The following is a 25,035-nucleotide window of genomic DNA, read 5'->3' on the forward strand; positions in this document are numbered from 1 at the left end:
AAACAAAAAAAAAAAAGCATGGCACTGGTAAAGGAAATTTTTTTTTATATATAAATATATACTGTATATATATATTATATGTCTATATCTATATCTCTATCTATATATATCTCTATCTATCTATCTATATATATATATATATATATAGATATAGATATAAAAACTGCATCTGAAAGAGGAAAATGGGTAGCATGAACATAAGGTATGATATTTTTATTATGCTGTGGTATGACTTGCTTCTTTTACATTTTCCTAAATCTCGAAAAACACCAATATTATTTGTATTCGGCATCTAAACATTACCTACTAATAGAAGGCACCAACTAAACGTCTTTCTGATCAGGATGCCGAAAAATTAATTGTGGCACATGCCAATTAGGATATGTGAGCCCTCTAACATTTAGGATTCACGAGTGCACTTTCAGGCTGATAGAACATATACAGTTACTGAAAATCCTGAGTATTAGATACATTTAACGAAATACATTTATAAACAGTACCCACACACCATGATGCTTTTGGCCATTTTGGTCATAATAAAGTTTTCAAGTTTTCCATCCATGATGTCCTCCTACCTGCTGAACTCTGCTGGGGTCATCAAGCTGAAGTTTAGCAATTACACAGCCAGGCTCAAGAACTGCCCCAGCACGCTTCACATAATGTATGCATCCTGACTCCATGGCTGTCAGGGTCATCACCATCTTCATGACCTATTATAGAAGGAAAGATACCAGTTACGTCTGTATTATATTGCTGGTAGACTGGGAAACACATCAATAGCGGAGTACCAGTTATGGAAGAAAGTTTGTACAGAAAAATACACTAATGCTGGTATTTGGTGAAAAAGTAACTTTCTTTATCAATAACCACAAAACACGCTGCTCTGCAGAACACTTGAAAACTGGTCTGTAAAATACTACTTTGTGAAAGAACAAACCTAACTCCAAATAGTTGGCAATATATAGTCGGGAAAATCTGGGAAATGAGGAGACAAATTACTGGAGTTTGGCATTTCATTTTCAAACAATGAAGGGATCTTTAATTAACCCCTTTCTGACATTGGAAGTACAGGTATGTCCTATTCTGCAGTGACTTCCGACCTGGAACGTACCAGTATGTCTTGGCGATTACGCGTGCACAGGAGCTATGCACATATGATCGACACTGGGAGCTCGGCTTATGTGACAGGCGAACGGTGCCTACACCACCCTGGGCTGTTCAACCCCGTGAATGCCAAGATCGAAATTGATCGCAACATTTAGGAGGGATTCAGACCAAAGACACAAAAAATATGGTGATACCCCAGTGGATTCATGATGATGATTATGACAAATTTGGCAAGAGGAAGGACCACTCTTCCTGATTATCAGATACAAAACAACAACTAATGTTCCAAATTCTGATTTACATGTATTATCTGCCCATTAGACTGAGGGTGGAATGCCGAAGAATGAAATAGCTTAATCCCTAAAAGAGAGCAAAATGCTCGCTAACACTTGGCAATGAACTGATTAGAAGGAACTCCAAGGAGTTTAACGACTTCTCGAACAAAAACCTGAGCTAAAGTCTTGGCATTCTGTAAGGATGGTATGGCGATGAAATGTGTAATTTTAGAAAACGTATCAACAATCACCAAAATGACCGTATTACCTGTGGAGGGTAAATCAGTTATAAAATCCTTAGAAATGTCTGTCAAAGGTTGACTGGGAACACTGAAAGACTGCAAATTTCCAGAAGGACGAGAGTGAGATGCCTTAAGAGCACGCACAGGTGGCACAGGCAGATACATAGGCTACCACATCCTTACGAATTTTGGGCCACCAAAAGTGATGCGATATGAGATCAAGAGAAGCACTCGTCAGGGGTACTTATGGAGGGGTTGTCTCATTTTTATTGTCTACATGGGAAAAGGTTCAGCAACATTTCTGTGACATGGGTTCTAAATATAAAAGTGCGCATGAGTGTAGACATGTGCTTGGTCTGGACCTGTATGTGGGTGATCTGGTGTGGTCATCTACAGAGAACATTAAACTCAAAATACCATCATTGAAGTTTTGAAGTTAGGACCTCGTTTTGTTTGGTCCGTATAAAATGACTGTGGTCATTAATCTTGTGGCTTTCCCCCTGACACTTTTGGCATTCAAAATCCATAATATTTTCACAGGTCTCTGTAAAAAAAAAAATACATAGCTTCTGGAACCTCTCTGCTCTTACCTCTCCCTCAGATCCTAGTTGATGGGTAATTAGAGTATCAGGTTTAAAAAAAATTCTTGATTCCTGTTTTGTGTGTCATTTGTTGCAGTATTTGGTTCATTGGCAAGGTTATGGTCCTGAGGAGAGGACTTGGGTACCAGCCTCTGACATCCATGCTGAGTGCCCGGTCAGGGGTTTTCACCGTCTCCATCCAGAAAATACATGTCTTGATGGTACAAAGGCCTCTCTTAGAGAAAGGGTACTGTCACAAGGAGATTTTTGAAGGTATCACTAATTGTCATGCCGGCATCAGGATCTTTGGAAACTAAAGATTCTGGCACCCTGTCTGCTAACTTCTTTTATGTCTGTATTCAGCGCAGGGAGATTTGGGCGTCCAGCCACACACTTAGGCAAGCTAGCAAGAGTTAATCTCTGTGGGGCTGCTTGTTAGTCTCTTTGAAAACATGCTGTGGGGAAACCAGTCAGGTTCGCTGCCCCCCTATATATCCTGGCTGGACTATTCCAGCTACAGCTTACCTATATTGGTCTGGTGAGGTGTTATGATCCAGACTTACTGGTGGTGAATTATTGCTTTGAGCAGTTGTGGTGTTAACTCTTGTTTTTTGTTGCGATCTTCCTACTCTTTCTTTTCTCCTTAGTCTATTACTGTTTATTCCTGTGAATTTGCAGTGTGTCCAAGTTTTTGTTTTCCCCGGTCTGTCTTAATTTGTGTTTCAATCACATTCCTGCCCTTTCCTTCTTTGGGGAAGATAGTGGGGATAACAGGTTAGGGCTATGTGCACACGCTGCGTTTTTTTGACGCTGCGTTTTTGTGCGTTTTTGGCCGCTAAAAACGCACAAAAACGCACCCGCGGCAAAAAACGCATGCGTTTTTACCGCGATTTGGTGCGTTTTTGGCTGCGTTTTTGATCTCTTCATTTTCCCAATGCATTGTATGGGGGGAAAACGCAGAAAAACGCAGGAAAGAATTGACATTTTTTTTTAAGCTAAAAAACGCAGCTTAAAAAAAAAGTTGTGTGCGGACAGCAAAAATGAAAACTTATAGACTTTGCTGGGGAAGCAAAGTCATGCAGTTTTGAGGCCAAAAATGCACCCGAAAAACGCGCAAAAACGCCGCGAAAAACGCACTGTGTGAACTTACCCTAGATCTGCTCAAGAGAACAGTAAGGCATGGGATTCTGATATTTCCACTTTCAGGGGTAATACAGAGGTCATGGATAGCCTAGGGTTTTCTATCATAAGGGACTGTACAGAAGCCCCCTGTCCCTCGTGATCCTGTAGTCATATCGAGACAAAATGTAATTTCTTTAATCTTTAAAAGAAATTGTGATGTAAGAAAAAAAATTGCCCTATTTTTAGAATACATAGAACACAAAAACATAATAAAAAAAAGGTTACTGTCTGATGACATATGCCCCTTAAGAAGAAAAAAAATTGCCCCAGAAGGTGTCCATATTGCATAACAAATTACATTTTTTAGAGACTTTCACCTAATTTATTATAACGCTTTCGTCCCACATTTTAATACTTCTGAAGAGATTTGTGTCAGCTTTCACCAACACAAAAATTCAAGTACCTTTTGTCACAATTGATAAACCTATCACATTTGTGGCGTCACATTCTGGCGATATATGATTACTTTTCCACCAATGAAAAAGAACAGAAATAGAGAAAAAGTTTACAGACTGGCAAATATTAGTTAGCCAAATAGCATGCTACTTAAAATTAGATAAGTAAAATCCAATTTATCATGTCATTGTGAATCTTCCCATTAGGTACCAACATGAGTGTTTGAGCACAAATTGCATTCACTTAGCTTGTTCACATTCAGTGATTCCTTAATTAGCACACGTTCCTTTGGTCATCTCTAAAGGTACCGTCACACTTAGGCTAGTTTCCCACTTGCGTTGAACGGCATCCGTTGCATTGCGATGTGTGACAGATGCAACGGATGTGTTGCATCTAGTGGCACAACGGATGCAACGGATCGTACATAACGGAATCTGTTTGGTTTTTTTTTTCTTTACAGGTTTACCAGCGGCAGACTATTGTGAACGATCAGCTGATCGTTCACAGAAGCCGACTGCCAGGTGATCAGCTGATCGCTCACAGCAGTCGGTCGCCGGGTGATCAGCTGATCATTCAGCCGCCGAGAATGTGTGCGGGGGGTGGAGTGCCAGTACAGTGGAGCAGAGCAGGGCCATGGCGCTGAGGATGTCAGTGCTGCGAGGACTGCATGGCTGGGGACAGGTGAGTGTGTGTGTGTGGGTGTGTGTATGTGTGTGTGTGTACATGCGGAGTGCGGGAGGGGGCGGAGCCGAGCGGGGAAGTGTCGGGCTCCCTGCACACGAAGCCAGGGTAAATATCGGGTAACTAAGCAAAGCAATTTGCATGGTTACCTGATATTTACCTTGGTTACCAGCGTACACCGCTTAGCGCTGGCTCCTTGCACACGTAGCCAGGTTAAATATCAGGTAACTAGGCAAAGCGCATTGCTTAGTAACCCGATGTGTACCCTGGTTACGTGTGCAGGGAGCCAGAGAGAGTATGCGCAGCGAAAGCCTACGGATTGCGCTGCTCAAAAAACGTTACATGCTGCGTTCCTTCCGCCCGACAGAAACAACGCAGCGTCGGCCGGCGGAAGCAACGCAGCGTCGGCCAGCGGAAGCAACGCAGGTCCATCACTTGCAATCCGTGATCAGTTAACGATTCTGCTGTTTTCCAAAACGGCGGATTGCAACTGAAGGAAAACAACGCAAGTGTGAAGCTAGCCTTAGCGACACTCCAGCGATCCCACCAGCGATCTGACCTGGCAGGGATCACTTGAGCGTCGCTACATGGTCACTGGTGAGCTGTCAATCAGGCAGATCTCCATAGCGATCAGAGATCAGCCACCAGCGACCCGTGTAACGACACTGTGCTTGGTAACCATAGTACACATCGGGTTACTAAGCAAAGCGCTTTGCTTATAGTTACCCAATGTGTACCTTGGCTACGTGTGCAGGGAGCAGGGAGCCGGCTTCTAGAAGCTGCGGACGCTGGTAACCAAGGTAAATATCGGGTACCCTTGGTTACCTGATGTGTACCTTGGTTACCAGCGTCCGCAGAAGCCGGCTCCCTGCACATTCAGATCGCTGCTCTCTCGCTGTCAAACACAGTGATGTGTGCTTCACAGCGGGAGAGCAACGACCAAAAAATGGTCCAGGACATTCAGCAATGACCGGTGACCTCACAGCAGGGGCCAGGTCGTTGCTGGATATCACACACAGCGACATCGCTAGCAAGATCGCTGTTGCGTCACAAAAACCGTGACTCGGCAGCGATGTTGCTAGCGATTTCGCTTAGTGAGACGTGGACTTAACTGGTTATTTGGATTGCTACTGGTAAGGTTTTAAGCAAGAATGTATTTAACACTTAAGGGGGTTGTCCGATCTAAATCCACTCTATGTGACTGCAGGTTTGAGGATTTAGATCAGACAACCCCTTTAAGAAAAAACTATATTGCAATTATAATATAATATTTTACTTAAAAATATATATTTTTTTTTATTTAGCAATACCTCAATCTCAGCATAGCACTGTCCTGCAAAGACATGGCCTCCATCCTCAACCACATACTGAATAAGCTTGCCGGCAGAAGGAGAGCGAAGAATGGAAGGATCATTTTCCTTTTCAAAAACACATGTTTTATTTCCAATAGTGATTCGGTACCTATTAAAAAAAAAAAATTATGATTATATATATATATATATATATACACACACATATATATACACACATATACATGCATATACACTATAATATATATATACATACATACATACATACATACATATATACATACACACACACACACACACACATACATATATATATTAAACCTACAGGAATACAATACAAACAAGATGAGTGCTACAAGACAGTGTTCTGGATATTTCTCACTGAGAACACCATCTAACACAGATCTGAAAACATATTGGTGAAGAAACCTTTTCCTCACTGCTGGATTTGCCAAGAAGGTCGAAGTCATCACGCTCCACCATTAATGACAAATTCCTTTTCAGCTGAAAAAAGGGGAGACCACAGGAGGGTAAACCCTGAGTTTATCGGCTCCATTTTCTGTTGTTTTTGGAGCCTACAGAAAATCTTGTGGAGTGAAAAATACTTTTTTATATTATATTCTGTAAATAATTGATTGATAATTTTGCAATTAAGCCATTGTTCCCAAAGTGTTTGTGCAGTAATCATGCTCATGGTTTCAGGAATGCTACAGGGATGGAGCATGGAGAAAAACAGGAGGAAAAAGCAGTTGTCACCACCTGAACTGGCAAACAGAGTGGAATCCTAAAGGCCCCGTCACACACAGAGATACATCTTTGGCAGATCTGTGGTTGCAGTGAAATCATGGACATATTGTTCCATTTGTACATAGCACAAACCTGGCACTGATTGGCCACAATTTCACTGCAACCACAGATCTGCCGCAGATTTATCTCTGTGTGTGACAGGGCCTTACAAGTCTATATATTACACAATTAGGATTTACTATGCATTTCTTGCCCTGTCAAAGCTCGTTTTCATCTTCCTGACCAGGCCAAAATTTTTCAAATCGGACGTGTCACTTTATGTGGTAATACACATATCCCAGTGATTCTGAGAATGTTTTCTTACAACACATTATAATTTATGTTATACTTTTTGGTAAATTTAGGTCGATATTTGCATTAATGAAAGTATTTAAAATATAGCGAAAATTTAGAAAAAAATATAATTTTCTAACTTTGATGTTCTTAAATGGATAGTCATACATAAAATAGTTAATAAATAACATTTATCATATGTCTATATTAAATCAGCATCATTTATGAAGGGTTTTTTTTTTGTACTGTTGATATGTTAGAAGACTTTTAAAGGCAATCTGTCACCAGGATTTCACCCCCAAAGTTTTTTTTAGTTACATGTAGCTCTCTCAAGACAAGATCTTTCAAGACAAGGCCTGCAATACCTTTTCAAGGCCGGTCTCGGTTACTGAGAAATCAGGGTTTGAGATCATATACAAATGAGGCTGTAGATCAGACTTTTCTGTTACTCCAGCGCTATTCTGCAGCCAACACGCCTCCTCCTGCTTTATTGACCGCCTCTCTGACTTTAGGCAAATGAGCCTTGATAGAGCTACTTGCACATATAAATAGTTTTCTGAAAGAAATCCTGCTGACGGGACTACTTTCTGACGTTTAGCAGCAATTTTTCATTTTTTTCAACAAATTTAAAAAAAGAGATCACTTGACTCTTGAAGTGATTCTGAGGGACCTATATGTATAAAAAAAATGGAGATAAGTTAAACCCCCCTTCCCCCCCAAAAAAAACCCTCAATGAGTTGTGCATTTTCTCCCAAATGTGCAGATGCCTCAAATGTGGTCAGATACTATTGTTTGGGCACATGAAGGGATATGAAGGGAAGGTGTACTATTTAACTTTTGAAGTAAAATGTGACTGGAAAAGAGTGGCTCGTATCTGTCTTATCTATCTATCATATCTTTTTCTATCTGTAGGTCATATGGCACAAAAAAAGCATAATTTTAGCTGCCATGTGATCCATCACTAACAACCCACACAGTCTTGGGTTTTTTTTTCCAACAAAATGACATTTACACTTTAAGACAAACCTCAAGGCAGAAAGACCTTAAGCAACAACAAGCAACAACTGAAGTCAGGTGCCATAAAGGCAGGTCAAAACAACAACGTTTGGTGATTACCATAAATACAATGTTCATGGACAAGTTAATTTGTCTAAATACTTTTGAGCCTGTAAAATGAGGAGGCTTTGTAGAAAAACATTTTCCAGGATATTTTTGTTCAACTGCTTTAATTAAACCTGAAAGCCTACACTTCGATTGCATCTCAGTTGTTTCTCTTTAAATCAAAAATAGTGGCATGCAGAGCCGAAATCACAAAGATTCGGTCACTGTCCAAATATTCCTGGACCTAACTGCATGTTTAATCACCACTCCATCAAAACTCCTCCTCACTGCATGACAACAGTGAGGAGTTTAATGGATTGGTGGTAAAAGAACAGTAACTCAGTCTAGTGACCAGAGAGGGATGAAGAGGTGGGGTGCCCTACAAGCAACCATTTAGGTATAAGCAAAAAAAGGGGAGGGGGGAATGTAGTACCGGTCAATTTCCTCTTTGATATATGTTGTATAGCTGCTGCCATCATAGGATAAGAGTAGACCACCATCACTCAGTCTATGGACATCCACTTCCACATAGGAGCTGTTCATTATCACAACGTAGGAATTTGGAGACTGACGTGTTACCTGAAATTTCCAAAAGAAAATTTGAGCATTATGTGTCACAGCCATTATGAATTCAAAACTACAAGGGTTGGAAGGTAGTGAATCTACAATGGACATAAAATGTCAATACACACCCCCTGGATTTAAACATGTAAAAAAATGAGACCAAGAGGAATAATTTCAGAACTTTTTTCCATCTGTAAGGTGACGGTCATCAATAATCTGTAGAAATCCAGTGAGAAACAAACAAAATCATTTTGGAGGAGGAAAATTTAAAAAAACTAAATTAAAACAATGTGGCTGCATAAGTATGATCACCATCTTATAATTGGGGACGAGGTTGTGTTAAGAATTGGCTAATCACATTTAAATTCATGTTAAATAGTAGTCAGTACACAGCTGCCATCATTTATGGTGATTCTGATTACCCTCCACAAAGTTTAGCTGTACTATTAGGATTTTCCTGACATTTTCTTGGTTGCATTTTATAGCAAAAGCCATTGGCTGTAAACATCTTACAACACAGCAAAGGGATATCATTTTTGAAAAATAGAGAAGAATGTTAATTTTTTTTCAAGTACTGACTGTGTACTGCATGTGACAACAATCTCCCATATTCTTCATATGTGTGGTAGGGAGGCAAGATGGAAGCCATTTCCAACAAAGAAAACCATCCAACCCCAGCTACGTTTTGCAAAAACCAACATCAAGTCTGCCAAAAGCATGTGGAACAATGTGATAAAGTCTGAAAAGACCAATGTTGAAGTTTTTGGTCATAATTCCAAAAGGTATAATTGGTGCAAAAATCAACATTTTGAATCAGCAAAAGGACACTATACCAACAGTGAAGCATAGTGGCGGTATCATTATTCTTTGTGGCTGTTTGTCAGCAGCTGGAACTAAGGCTTTAATGAAGGCAGAGAAAATTATGATAAGTTCCAATATCAGTCAACTGTGCAGCAAAACCTTTAGACCTCTGCTAAAAATCTGAAGTTGAAGAGGAATTTCCCTTTTCAGCACGAAAACAACCCTAGGCATTCCTCCAAAACAACAAAAGAATGTCTTCGCCAAGAGAAGATCAATGTTTTGGAATGGCCCAGCCAGAGCCCATATCTGAATCCAATTAAATATCTGTGGGCGGACCTAAAGAAGATTGTACATAGATAGAGCATCTTCTATCTAACAGATTTGAAGTGCTACAGCTAGGAAGGGTTGGAAACGATTGCAATTTCTAGATGTACTGTGCTGACAGACTTCCACCCAAAAAGACTGAATGCGGTCATTACTTTAAAAGGATACTTCAACAAAGTATTAGTTTATAATTTATCAACATGTAACGATGGCTTCTCGAGTATGCTGGCGCCCCTCTGCACCTTGCACAGTATACTTGCTTTACTCTTCTCTTCCATCCACATATACGAGGGGCTGCTGATAAGTCTTTAGCTTTACCCAGAAAGAAACAAGATAGGATGATGAAACTTTACATTTATTCCACATAATTCCACTGATGTCAACTTCTTACATCTGTATTCCAAGTTTTGTAAGCCTAGCAAAAAGAAGGATTTCAGTTGTGCCTCAAACCAGGCATCCATAGCAGCCATGGCATCAGAAATGGGGTGAAATTTGGTATCCTTGAGGTGTTTCTTCAGGTTTGGAAACAGATGATAATCGGAGGGAGCTAGATCTAGTGAATAATGTGGGTGTTCAACCAGCTGGAAGCCCATCTCAGCCAGTTTTACCATGGTCTCTTGTGCAGTGTAAGCGGAGGAGTTGTCTTGCAGGAACAAGATTCACTTGGACAGCTTGCCTTTTGGCCTTCAGAGCTGCCTTCAATTGGTCCAAACGTTCAATGTAATACCTTGCATTCATGGTGGAACCCTTTTGACGGTAGTCCACTAGCAGCATGCTCTCCTTATCCCAGAACACAGACGCAATCACCTTAGTGACTGATTTTTGCACCCTGAACTTCTTTGGACGAGGAGAACCTCTGTACCTCCACTCTTGACTGCTCCTTGCTATTGCTTTAGCTGAAATTTGTCGATTCACCATTATGAGGTTATGCACAGCATCAACGATCTCCGAAACAACAACTGCTCTCGGTCATCCAGGACGTTCCTCATCATTGGTGAGGAAATGACCCGTTTTAAATTTGGCAACCCAGTTCTTAACTGTGGAATATGAAGGGCATTGATACCCCCAATGTCTGCGACATATCACCATGAATATCCTTGGCGGATTTTCCTTGCAGAAACAAGAATTTTAAGCACTCCTCTGCTCTCAGTTGGTGTGTATATCGCATTAGACTCCGCCATTTTGTTTTCCCACATGCGTAGAACACTGTTGCCATAAGCTACAAACTGAACATTTTGAAAAAACATATTAGACACATAAGGCTACATGCACACGCTGCATCTTTTTGTGTTCACAAACTGCAGCCAAAACTGCAGACAAAAATGCACCTTGTCAGAGAGCCTGGAAATGTCGCAAAAAATGCTTGTAATTGTAGGTGCGTTTTTGCTGCGTTTTTCACAACATGTGTTCTTGCTGTGTTTTTGTGAGAAATGTTGACAAAAACGCAGGAAGAATGAACATGCTGCACTTTTTTTGTCACAAACTTTTGACAAATAAAACGCTGACAAATAAACTGCAATGTGCACATAGCAAATCTGACTTCTCATAGACTTTGCTGGGAAGTCAGATGTCAGAAAATTCCAACAACAAAACTGCAACCAAAAACGCAACAAAAACGCAGCAAAAAACGTAGCGTGTGCATGTAGCCTAAGCCTTTCATGTGATGTAAGATTCGTTACCATAGATACAAAAAAAAAGGATCGCAAAGCCAAAGACTTATCAGCAGCCCCTCATAAGTGTAGTCCCTGGCTTGGTTTCCTGTGGATGCCCACGTGATGGTTGGCTCTGCTCCCACCTATGCTGCAGGCTCTGCACATGCTGTGTGGGGTTTCCTGCTCTCGAGCCTAGGGGGCATGTGTGCACACTTCCTAATCCTTTATAGGGAGGTGTGCGCACCTTGCTAAGGTGTCCCCAGCCTATCGCTGGGAGGCACCAACCATTTAAGGCTCCTTCCCCTGATAGGAGGGGCAGAGCATTGTGTTGTATTGTATTCCATGAGTGTTTGTCCTGTTTGTGTTTCTGCTGAAGGGCTTGTATCTTGTGAATAAAGTCGTGCTTGTATGCTACTGAAGTCTGGAAGTACCTGCTGTGCCGTTGTGACTGAACCACCCTGCTGCGACTTTTGCCTGAGTTCCTGAGCCTCTGGACCTATGCCTGATGTTCTGTGCCGATGACTGGGGCTGCCTGATGACCTGTACCAGCTGATAACCCGTGTCTGATATCTGGTGCCACCTGATGATCTGGGCCAGCTGATGTTCCGTGCCTGATGTCTGGTGACACCTGTTGACCTGTGTCAGCTGACAACCTGTGCCTGACATCCTGCTGCTGGTATCTTGTGCCTGATGTCCTTTGTCTGCTGGTGCTTACCCTGCCCGTTCCTCTTCAGGACTTTGCTCTGAGTTTCTGTTCCCCCAGGTCCTGCTGTCACCCTGTCCCGCTCAGCTGCCACAGTTCCGGTTGCTTGCCCTGAGAGTGGCACCTGGCATCCCGCCTCGCCGCGGACGTTTAGTTAAGCCCCTCCCTCTGCTAAAGGGTCGGTTTGCCCGAGTTCCCCCGTTGGTCCAGTGGTGCTACTCCTACACCCTGGACGCTCGCCACCTGGATCTTCGGCGGTGAGAGTGTGACACAACCACATATTTTAGTTCTCGATTATCCTTTTCCCAGCCAAAAAGTTTCCAGCTTACTTTATTTGATTTGTACAAATTATGTGTGACATGCTGTAGAAAGTTCTGAAATTATAATGCTTAGTGTAATTTTTTTTACATGATATAAATCTACCATTTTACTGAGAGAAATGCAATGGAGGATAAAGTTGCAAAACTCATAGGACTTTAGGCCTGCTACACACCAAACGTCAAGTAAAAATGTCTGAAATTTGAGAAGTAGAAGGCAGATTTAATACGTTGCTTACAGAGAAGCCCAGTCATTAGAGGAGACCACTTTGTATGGTTACATATTCTCTATAACTCAGAAAATGGTGATAAACACATTAGGGATTAGACTGCATTTCTGCAAGCTAAGTACAGTTAGGTCCAGAAATATTTGGACAGTGACACAATTTTCGCGAGTTGGGCTCTCCATGCCACCACATTGGATTTGAAATGAAACCTCTGCAACAGAATTCAAGTGCAGATTGTAACGTTTAATTTGAAGGTTTGAACAAAAATATCTGATAGAAATTGTAGGAATTGTACACATTTCTTTACAAACACTCCACATTTTAGGAGGTCAAAAGTAATTGGACAAATAAACCAAACCCAAACAAAATATTTTTATTTTCAATATTTTGTTGCGAATCCTTTGGAGGCAATCACTGCCTTAAGTCTGGAACCCATGGACATCACCAAACGCTGGGTTTCCTACTTCTTAATGCTTTGCCAGGCCTTTACAGCCGCAGCCTTCAGGTCTTGCTTGTTTGTGGGTCTTTCCGTCTTAAGTCTGGATTTGAGCAAGTGAAATGCATGCTCAATTGGGTTAAGATCTGGTGATTGACTTGGCCATTGCAGAATGTTCCACTTTTTTGCACTCATGAACTTCTGGGTAGCTTTGGCTGTATGCTTGGGGTCATTGTCCATCTGTACTATGAAGCGCCGTCCGATCAACTTTGCGGCATTTGGCTGAATCTGGGCTGAAAGTATATCCCGGTACACTTCAGAATTCATCCGGCTACTCTTGTCTGCTGTTATGCCATCAATAAACACAAGTGACCCAGTGCCATTGAAAGCCATGCATGCCCATGCCATCACGTTGCCTCCACCATGTTTTACACAGGATGTGGTGTGCCTTGGATCATGTGCCGTTCCCTTTCTTCGCCAAACTTTTTTCTTCCCATCATTCTGGTACAGGTTGATCTTTGTCTCATCTGTCCATAGAATACTTTTCCAGAACTGAGCTGGCTTCATGAGGTGTTTTTCAGCAAATTTAACTCTGGCCTGTCTATTTTTGGAATTGATGAATGGTTTGCATCTAGATGTGAACCCTTTGTATTTACTTTCATGGAGTCTTCTCTTTACTGTTGACTTAGAGACAGATACACCTACTTCACTGAGAGTGTTCTGGACTTCAGTTGATGTTGTGAACGGGTTCTTCTTCACCAAAGAAAGTATGCGGCGATCATCCACCACTGTTGTCATCCGTGGACGCCCAGGCCTTTTTGAGTTCCCAAGCTCACCAGTTAATTCCTTTTTTCTCAGAATGTACCCGACTGTTGATTTTGCTACCCCAAGCATGTCTGCTATCTCTCTGATGGATTTTTTCTTTTTTTTCAGCCTCAGGATGTTCTGCTTCACCTCAATTGAGAGTTCCTTAGACCGCATGTTGTCTGGTCACAGCAACAGCTTCCAAATGCAAAACCACACACCTATAATCAACCCCAGACCTTTTAACTACTTCATTGATTACAGGTTAACGAGGGAGACGCCTTCAGAGTTAATTGCAGCCCTTAGAGTCCCTTGTCCAATTACTTTTGGTCCCTTGAAAAAGAGGAGGCTATGCATTACAGAGCTATGATTCCTAAACCCTTTCTCCGATTTGGATGTGAAAACTCTCATATTGCAGCTGGGAGTGTGCACTTTCAGCCCATATTATATATATATAATTGTATTTCTGAACATGTTTTTGTAAACAGCTAAAATAACAAAACTTGTGTCACTGTCCAAATATTTCTGGCCCTGACTGTACATAAAGACCTTCTCTAACAGCTTAAAACATACAAATACTGAGCTGGGAGGAACTGGTAATGAGTGGGTCATGAATGAGGAATCGGATTTCGCAGACAGAAACAATGATGATAAAATGTAACTAGTAATAGCGGAGTTACTTTGTATTTACTGTCTGAAGTGTGAGCCATTTGTTATATTAGGGCAATATTGCACATTTCATGAAAAGTGTCATTTTTGGACAACTTTTAAACTTTTATTTTTCTTTTCACAAGTAGAACAACTTTATATAGACTGAACTAATCTAATGACACGATGGTGGTGAGCACTGCAACGCAGTTAGTAATATATGCATTAGAAATCCTGATTAGTAGACCCAGTGCAACGTCACGCTGCATCAATGACGTTAGTCTGGAACTGTCTATTGACGTGGCTGCTGACCACGGTGAATCGATTTGCAAATTGTCAATTATTGAATCTGTTTAGAATTACACAAAAATTCTTAGCACCAGAACCAAGCAACAAGCTATATGATATATATTTAGCAAGGAGGAATAATGTGAATATAAAAGACTAACAAAAAAAAAAAAAATGAAATGCAATACTGGCTACATTTAGTGTTATGACCAATAGATGGCGCTACTCTCCTTTCTCTTAAAAAAGACAAGCAGAATATGGAGGAACCTAATGCATCAGCCATATAGTAAAATCAGTTATTCCTTTCTTCATCTCACTTTTAGTGCGGGTACAGAATGACAAGAAAACATTCCTACTGTAAGAAAAATGAAGCATAAAAGGGGTTTTGCACAAAGTTAAGTTCAACGTTTATTTTAATCAATAGATCTTGGAATAATAATTTCCTCAATTGGATGCGTTTAAAAAAAAAAAAAAAAGTTCCTGTGCTGAGATAATCTTATATATGTGCCTCTACTATGTCTGTGTAATGGCTGTGTCTGATCGTACAGGGACACGGTCTGATCATACCACAGCTCCTGGGCCGGGGAGGTAGTAAAATACAGTAAAGAGATAGCATAGCATGGGATCGCATCGGATTCTTTTTGAGGTAAAGCATTTTTCTGCTTGTTTTTAAAAAATATTTTACCTCACAGAAAAGATATTTTGCGATCCCATGCTGTAATGTCTATATACTTTATTACTTCCTTCCCTGCCCAGGAGCTGTGGTATGATCAGACCATGTCCCTGTACAGTCAGACACAGCCATTACACAGTACATAGAAGGGATACATATATATGATTATCTCTGCACAAGAACATTTTTTTAAACACATCCAATTCTATAAGTTACTATTTTTATTATAACATCTATTAATTAAAATCAACTTTAAAATGAATGGCGATCGTGGGAAAACCCCTTTAACTTTGTGAAATGCATTTCTAAAACCCTATTCATTTGTTACCTCTTTATGCTAAAAACATGGAGGGAACTCAGCTGTATATACATGCAGATTACCTTGAGCACATATTTCTTCCCCTCGTAGATTAATTCCACATCTACAGTGTTTAACAGTGTATGCGCCGATAAGACTTGGCCCCTGTAACATAACAAAAACGTATAGGTTTTATATTTTACCTTGAATCAAACATTTCAGAACAAAACCCTGACCTGTAGATTAAAACTAGAAAATACTTATTTCCCTTCTGATTTAATAATGTAAAGTGATGTCTATTAATTCAGGCAAATATTAGGCTTTATAAAATTATAAAATAAGAAAGGACAGTTCCCATTCACCCCTATATCCATTTATCTTCACAGCGTACGTCTCTCGTTCACCACCTCGTCCTCCTTTCGTCATATTATGCAGATTACTGCTCTGGTTGATATTACTTGTTCATCAGCAATATACCAGTCATAAATGTACCGTACATAAATATTTCTGTGATTTCCCTATGTAATTTTTTTTATATATAATTATATACAGCTATTTATCAGATGAAAGTCCATACAAGACTAATGCCAGACTGTTACATTGATAAATTAAAATCCATATATGTACAGTAAATACAAGGGGGTTATTCCATCTCAGAATGTCATGGCTGAGATATGAATAACTGCCTCCTCATTGTTTGTGTAACTGACATGGAAATAAATAGGAGCTACATCGATGCCGTAATTTCAGAGTTGCAGAACCAGTATAGTTCGCTGTGCTTTGTTGCTTCCATGCCTCCTATTCATTTCTGTTGCAGTAATGTAAACAGTATAATGCAGTGCCCCTGGTTGTTTTGCAGCCATACATCTTTCAGTCAGGACCCAGAAGCATTTATTCCCATCTCAACCAGAAAAGACCACTATGAGAATAACCCTTAAACAATTGTATTCACGGTAAAGAAGACACATCAGCTCCCCTGATATTTGTTTTAGAATATACTTGTAACTGGAGATAAACGAAGCTGGTCTTCAGTTTTTGGGCCGAATAATGACTTTAGAAGAAAAAACAAAAAAACAGAGTTTGCTTTATGTATGCTGACCACTCGCACAAGCATCGTTCTGCTTGGGTACACTCAGTGCTCAGTCCAGTATGAGCAGCTTGCAGTGTTTGAATGGTTCTCACTGGGGGAAATAACAGCATGATCGTGTGTAGTGTGCTCTAAACTAATAAACATGGGAAAACTCTGCCCACCCACTCCGGACGTGTTCAGCTTATGGCTGGCTGTATGTAGGGGGAGACCCGAACTGCCAATCAGTGACTTCCTTTGGGGTTCGGGTCAAGTCTAAACCCGTGGAGGGTCAGTTCTGCTGTACTTGCCGAGCCAAACTTCCATAAGCTTGCTCATCTCCACTTATAGCCTTCATAAAAACCACAATTTTCCAATCCACTTGTGAAATTACTTTGTTAAGCCTCCTAGAAATGGATGAAGATGACAAAAGGGTGTGTCCTTACACACTCAAATATTGACCAATTAGTGCTTACACAGTCAGATTTTGTAGGAACACACCCCTTTGACAACTGCAATGGTAACGTCAAAATTACAAAGAAATATTCAGAAGGAATAACAAAGCACCCCAATGAAAATATACGATTTGAAGACCTATTTCATGGAGCATCAGAAAGCAGACATACTCGTTTTAAACAACAGAGCTATCATATGTGTGTATTACTGAGTTTGAAATGTACTAAATCCTTTATAATTAACATAATATAGTCAAAGTCTTTAAATTATACCTTTCCAGAGAGTGCAGGAAGTTGGAGACACTATTGCGAAGGCTCATGTCAGCCACGTGCAATGCTCCACATACAACGCCAAGCATAGTGTCAGGACGTTCAGCCTGAGAAACCAGAAATAAAACAGTATGAGTGATTCAGTCCAAGTCCATTAGTGCTGAATGTTAACCAAACGAATATAACTGTGGCTTTCAGAGGTCACTGGGGTTCACTCCATCCTGTACAGAACATATTACCGTATTTTTCGGACCATAAGACGCACTTTTTTCCCCCCAAATGTTGGGGGAAAGTAGGGGGTGCGTCTTATAGTCTGAATATAGGGCTGCGGGGGAATGAGGGTCATCAGCGGCACGAGCAGGCTGTAGCAGCGCCTACAGTGACCACGTGGGCCCGCTCATTTCATATGCACGCCCATCATCCCGCCCATTAAGTCTCAGCGCTGAAGCCAGCGCTGACAGGTGGGCGTAATGATGGGCGGGGGGTGCGCGCATAATTAACAGCCGGCCGTGATCACCCCTGGCAACTACAGCCTGGAGTGATTATGTGTGGCTGTATTCACTGCTCCCCGCGCATCATCATCAGCGCGGGGTGCAGTGAATAAGTACGGTACACTCATCCGTCACCGTTCCCCTGCAGCACCGCGATCTCCTCTTGTCTGCCAGCCCGATGATCTGTGTAGTGAGTGGTGAGCACAGAGATGACGTCATCCCTGTGCGCGCTCTGCACATACATCAGCCGGCAGACAGGAGGACATCGCGATGCTGCAGGGGACCGGCTCCACACAGGTCAGCGCCGGGGGCAGTGAATCAGTACCTCACCCGTCACCGTTCCCCTGCAGCACCACGATCTCCTCCTGTCTGCCGGCCAGCTGATCTGTGTAGCGAGCGGTGAGCACAGCGATGACGTCATCGCTCTGCGCGCGCCGCTAGTCACGCAGGTCAGCTGCCCGGCAAACAGCATTACGAGTGATGCTGCAAGGGAACGGTGACGGCTACACACAGGTCAACAGTGCTGCTGCCGCCACAGACAGGGGGAGGAGCGATACTGCAAAAAAGGAAAGGTGAGTATAAACGTTTATTTTTTTGTCTGATACAGGATACATGCCATATAGAAGGATGGGGCCATATAGCAGGATGGGGGTATATAGCAGGATGGGGGTATATAGCAGGATAAGGGCATATACCAGGATGGGGTACATATACAAGGCAGGAGGATCATTACCAGGATGGGGTACCTTAGCAGAGAATTTGGGGACATTACCCGCTTAACAGTGTAGGCAGCAGATCCTCGCCCCATAACAGTGTGTCATGACCACATTTTTTGCTTAAAATTTTATTTTCCTATTTTCCTCCTCTAAAATCAGGGTGCGTATTATGGTCCGGTGCGTCTTATAGTCCAAAAAATACGGTATTCTGTTTGAGAACAGCAAGTTGGGTCTGATATTTGTATTACAAAGACAGTGGTTATTGAATTCTTAAAATGTATAGTCAGAGGTGTGCAATATAGAAATATCTGCCATTGTGATCTTCTTACCTGCACTTTTTCAGAGATCAGTCTGTCCAACCAACCCGTGTCAATCCTATTCTGCTGAAAGCTTTCAGTCTCAAGAAGTTTTATCAAATATTCTACGGTTGTTCGAAAGTCTCCACGGATGGACAATTCCTTCAAGGCAACCACCATATTACTAAGGAGGAAAAAAAACTATCAAAGCAAGTTACAGACCAGATGAGGTAAGTTTGGACACCAAACAGAAAAGAGAGTAAAGGACAGAATGGGCATTACATGGGAAGGACCAAGAGGGTGCAGGCAGAAATGTTAGTTAACATTTTCAAAAAATTATATTAGCCAAAATCCAAGATATAGGTTGCCTAACTTACTGACCTTGTTATGATAATTATTTTAGCCATTCATTTGTACTTGGGCTAAAATTACAGCATTTTGTCTGAGTATATACACATGCAATTGTAAGAAAAGAAATTAGGTAACCTTATATAAATCCTAGCCAAGCTGTAACCCATGTCCACTTTTTACTACACTGAAATTATGACATGCAGTGCACAAAAGGCTACTACATCCTTTAACGCGTTTTCAAGTGTTCTTAATGGGGGAAAGCTGCAGTAAAAACGCTGAAAGAATAGAGGTGCTGATTTTTTTTTATTATAATTGCATAAAACACAAACCTGATATATCAATACCAGAAGAGAAAAAACACTTTGTGAATCAGGATTTTTGAAATCTCATTAATTTTGCTGTTACTCTAAAATGCTTATTTTTTTTTCTGCTCCAAAAACTCCACATAACTACTGTGTGTGAACATACCCTTATACTGCAGATAAGACAACATTGGATTAATGTGCACCAATAAAAGCTGCAAATGTCGGCCTCTAATTTATGTTATGTTAAATGTGAAATGCTTGTAAGGGTAATTACGCATGCTGTTGTTAACCAATTACTCCCCAGCCTGTTTTCTACTTGCTGACCGGGCGATATTTTTCAATTCTGACCAGTGTCACTTGAGAATGTAATAATTTTGGAGCGGTGTCTGAGATTGTTTTTTATCAAGACATATTGAATTTCATGTTAGTGGTAAACTTAGGACAAGATTTTTTTTTTATTTACTTGTAAAATATCAGAAAATTCGCGAACATTTTGCAAATTTTCAAACTCTTAATTTGTAAGCCCTAAGGCGGGCTTTGCACGCTGCGACATCGGTAACAATGTGTTACCGATGCTGCAGCGATAGTCCCGCCCCCGTCGCACGTGCAATATCTAGTGAAAGCTGCCGTAGCGATTATTATCGCTACGGCAGTTTCACACGCACATACCTGCCGTGCGACGTCCCTCTGGCCGGCGACCCGCCTCCTTCCTAAGAAGGCGGGTCGTGCGGCGTCACAGCGACGTCACAAGGCAGGCGGCCAATTGAAGTGGAGGGGCGGAGATGAGCAGGATGTAAACATCCCGCCCACCTCCGTCCTTCTCATTGCAGCCGGGAGGCAGGTAAGGTGATGTTCCTCGCTCCTGCGGCTTCATACACAGCGATGTGTGCTGCCGCAGGAGCGAGGAACAACATCGTACCTGTCGCACCATCGGCATTATGGAAATGTCGGAGGCTGCAGCGATGATACGATAACAACGCTTTTGCGCTCGTTCATCGTATCAAAAAGGTTTTACACGTTGCGATATCGACTGCGACGCCGGATGTGCGTCACTTTCGATTTGACCCCATCGACATCGCACGTGCAATGTCGCAACGTGCAAAGCCGCCCTTAGGCTATGTGCGCACTAGAAAAGTGATTTTTCTCATGAAAATTTCTTGAGAAACTTCTGGGAGTTGAAGATTACCGCACCTGCGGTAAAAAAACGCACCAAAACCGCGGGAAAAACGCATTAGGTTTTGCCACGATTTTGCCGGGGTTTTCCTGCGTTTTTTCCGCAGGTTGGGCCCTCCGGTTTTTTAGGCTGTAACTGCAATAAATAATATAGATAATAGATAGATAACCGATAGATAGATAGATAGATAGATAGATAGATAGATAGACAGATAATGGATAGATAGATAATAGATGAGAAAGACATATATAATGTCCCACCCCCCTGCATATTCTAAGCTGGCACCCTTTTGTGACTTTCATGTGGCACTAAAGGGTGCTTAGCCTTGTATTTAGCCAAAAAAGAAATAAATAATTAAAAAAAAAATGATATGGGATCCCCCCTATCTTTTGTAGCCAGCTAGGGTAAAGCAGACGGCTGCAGCCTGCAGACCACAGCTGGCAGCTTCACCTTGGTTGGTAATCCAAAACAGAGGGTACCCCACGCTGTTATTTTACATTAAATAAATAATTTAAAACAAAAAACGTGGGGTCCCCTCTAAATTGGATCACCAGCCAAGGTAAAGCGGACAGCTGTGGTCTGGTATTCTCAGACTAGGGAGGTCCACTGTTATTGGACACTCCCCAGCCTAAAAATAGCAGGCCACAGCCGCCCCAGAAGTGGCGCCTTTATTAGATGTGCCAATCCTGGTGCTTCGCCCCAACTAATCCCGTTGCCCTGGTGCGGTGGCAAATGGGGTAATATATGGGGTTAGTGCCAGATGTGTAATGTCACCTGGCATCAGGCCCTGGGGTTAGTGATGGCAAGCGTCTATCAGATACCTGACATCACCAACCCAGTCAGTAAGAAATAAAAAATAGACAACAAAAAAAGTTTTATTTGAAAAAACACTCCCCAAAACATTCCCTCTTTCACCAATTTATTGAAAAGAACAATCAATTCCAGGTCCGGCGTAATCCATACCATAGTCACTGTCCCAGTCAATGAAGAACAAAATGTTTCCCATTGGCTGGGAGAGCAGTGCAGTGACCTGAGCTAACATCAATAGGTCAGCCCAGGTCACTGCAGGGGATGACGAACGCTGACTTCAGGAGGTTAGATGAGATCATTACCTGCAGAGACGATCTCCTGCTCTGCTGACGTCAGCGCTGTCACTGACTTCTATGCCCGCCGCATTCTCAGCAGTATCGCGAGAGCCCGTGACGTCACCGCTGGTAACAGTCTCGGGCCACCCGCGAGATGGGCATAGAAGGCAGTGACAGCGCTGACGTCAGCAGAGCAGGAGATCGTCACAGCAGGTAATGATCTCATCTAACCTGACAGCGGCGCTCGTCATCCCCGCGGCTGCCAGCACTGCAGCGTGAAAATGTGCTGACACTGCGGGCAGACACTGACACTGCAAGGCAGCTGCGGGGCTGGAGCGGGACACAGACTGCACGGGCACCTGGTGGTCCCACGGAAGTGCTTCTGTGTGGCGTCCAGGGACTGTGATATGTGTGTTTTCTGTCTCTGCTCCGCTTCCTCTTCCTGTCATAATGACATCACTTCCCTGCAAACCGCAGGCAGTGATGAACATAGCGCAGGAAAATCGCGGATATACCGAGGGTATACCGCACATCATTTGCTACCTTCGGTATACCCGCGGTATTTCACAATTACATTACAGTGAATGGAGTGAAATACCGCAGGTACCTGCGGAAAAGAAGTGACATGCACATTTTCTCAAGAAATTTTCTCAAGAAATTCTGCAGAAAGAATTTTCTTGAGAAAAAAACGCAGCGTGCGCACAGCTATTTTTTTTTCCCATAGGTTTTGCTGGGAAATATCTGCAGAAAGATTTCAAACATTTCTCAAGAAATTTCTGCTGCAAAACCGCGGGTAAAACCGCGGGTAAAAACGCAGTGTGCGCACAGGGCCTTAAACATAGAGTTATATCACACAAAATTGTTAATAAATAACATTTCCCACATGTCTACCTTACATCAGCACACTTTTTGAAACATTTTTTATAGGAAGTTAGAAGGGTTAAAAGTATCAGCAATTTTTCATTTTTCAAAAAATTTAAGGACCACATCACATTTCAAGTGACTTTGAGGGGCCTATATGACATCAATCCACAAGTGACCGCCCATTTTGGAAACTAGATTCCTCAAGGAATTTATGTAGATGTGTGGTGAGCACATTGAACCCCCCCCCAGTGGGCTTCACAGAATTTTATAACATTAAGCCATGAAAATAAAATAAAAAAACAAAACAAAACATTTTTCTCACAAAAATTTTGTTTTAGCCACAAATATTTTTTATTTTTACATGGGTAACAGGAAAATGTGTGCTAAAAAATTAGTTTTGCAATTTCTCCTGAGTACACTAGTACATATGTCGTCAAAAACTACTGTTGAGGCACAGTAGAAAGTTCAGAAAGGAAGGAGTGCCATATTGGACTTAAGATTTGGCTGAAATAGTTTGCAGGTGCAATGTCACGCTGGCAAAACCCCTGAGGTGTCAGCACAGCAGAACCCCCATAAGTGACCCCATCTTAAAAGCTACACCCCTCAATGAATTCAGCTAGGGGTGCAGTGAGCATATTGACATCACAGTGTGTCACAGAATTTTATATAATTGGGCAGTGAACAAAGAATATTTTTACTACAAAAATTTTGTTTTAGCCTTGTAGCCCCATATTTTACATTTTTACGTGGAAAAATGGCACCAAAATATGTCACACAATTTCTGCTGAATGTAGCAATACCCCATATGTAGCAGTGATGTACTGCTTATCCACATAGTGAGACTCAGAAGGGAAGGAGCACCATTTCACTCTTGGAGTACAAATTTTTATACAATATTTTGTGGACTCCATATACAGAGCCCCTAAGTGCCAAAAGAACAGAATCCCCCTCAAGTTACCACAGAGTCCAGTATGGGGACTTGTTTTTTGTGAATGGAGCTGAAGCTTTTATTGGGAACATTTTAGATAAAATTTTTAATCACATTTATCCTGTGCTGTACACTGAGCACTTACAACAGGGTTTCTGTTTAAATCTCTGAATGATGGGATTCAGATGACAAATCCAGACAGATCCATTCATTATAATGAGGGAGGAGCATTACGTGGACTGTCTGGTCTCTGTTCAGCATTGTCCTTTTCCAATGTGCACAAAACGCTATGTTTATGTACCACTGAAAAGACGAACACGGCCAGATTATTGTACAGACTGAGTGCAAGGTAACTCTCTCTGCCTCATTATAGGGAATCTTCCGTTAGGGGTTCCATCTGAATTCCGTATTTCAGAGATTTACATGGAAACCCGATAACGTAGAGGGCATGATACAGGTTAGCTGAGCATTACTGCGATCGTTGGGAGGCAGAATAAACAAATCAACAGCAGGTCAATAATTGCTTTTATTTCGTTTTTATGCCATTCGCCATGTAGTATAAATGATTAGAAGGCTTTAGTCGTCAGGTCAGTGCACTTATAACCAGATTTCTATCTTGTTTTCTGTTTGGCTACTATCACACACTAAAAATGCCTTCCCCCTCCCTCCTCAAAAAACTTTTTGCATCACTATAGTTTAAAAGCTACAAGTATTCTGATTTGACGTTTTTTTATTGGTACCATTTTCGGGTACAATTTTTTTTATTGCTTTCTATTCTGGTTTTTGGGAGGCAGAATGAACATAAAACAGCAAATTCAGGAATAATTTCTGGGGTATTTTTTTATGCAGTTCACCATGTGGTAACATTAGTGAGACAGCTTTATTCTTCGGGTCAGTGCGATTACAGCAATATCACATTTCTTTGGATTTTTTAATGTTTTGCTGATTTACACAATAATAACTATTTGATATGAAAAGTAATTGTTTTTGCATTGCTATATACTGAGAGATATACCGTACTTTTCTTTATTTTTCTGTGAACTGAGCTGAGTGGACGGTTATTTTTTGCGGTCAAGATGATCTTTTCAGCTGTAAAATTTTTATTTACATGTAACTTTTTTATAGAATTTATTTATTCCACTTTTTTGGGGTGGTATGATGAAAAATCATCAGTTTTTGGAACTTGTTTTGCTCTTTATTTTGTGATTTATTTATTTTTTACATTTTCACAATTTTTTAAAACGGTTTAACTTTTTACCTAGTCCCAGTGTGGGACAAACTTTCCCTGCCCTGATCACTGATCCAATGCTTTTACATTGCGGGAGATTAGATCAGTGACTGGCA

At 41.5% G+C, this 25,035-nt stretch overlaps 1 protein-coding gene across 1 annotated transcript in view; it reads right to left on the reverse strand.

The window, feature by feature from the left end:
* Positions 1–25,035, reverse strand: part of ACACA (acetyl-CoA carboxylase alpha) — a 776,656-nt gene that overhangs the window by 617,671 nt on the left and 133,950 nt on the right. The window contains exons 14-19 of the mRNA XM_075335853.1: positions 19,018–19,168; positions 17,485–17,588; positions 15,774–15,855; positions 8,389–8,534; positions 5,775–5,925; positions 576–710 (exon numbers count right to left, since the gene is read on the reverse strand). Of these exons, the coding sequence (XP_075191968.1) occupies positions 576–710; positions 5,775–5,925; positions 8,389–8,534; positions 15,774–15,855; positions 17,485–17,588; positions 19,018–19,168 (769 nt within the window). The remainder of the gene's footprint in view (positions 1–575; positions 711–5,774; positions 5,926–8,388; positions 8,535–15,773; positions 15,856–17,484; positions 17,589–19,017; positions 19,169–25,035) is intronic.

This window comes from Anomaloglossus baeobatrachus, chromosome 2 (genome assembly GCF_048569485.1).
Source record: "Anomaloglossus baeobatrachus isolate aAnoBae1 chromosome 2, aAnoBae1.hap1, whole genome shotgun sequence".
Taxonomy (NCBI): Eukaryota; Metazoa; Chordata; class Amphibia; order Anura; family Aromobatidae; genus Anomaloglossus; species Anomaloglossus baeobatrachus.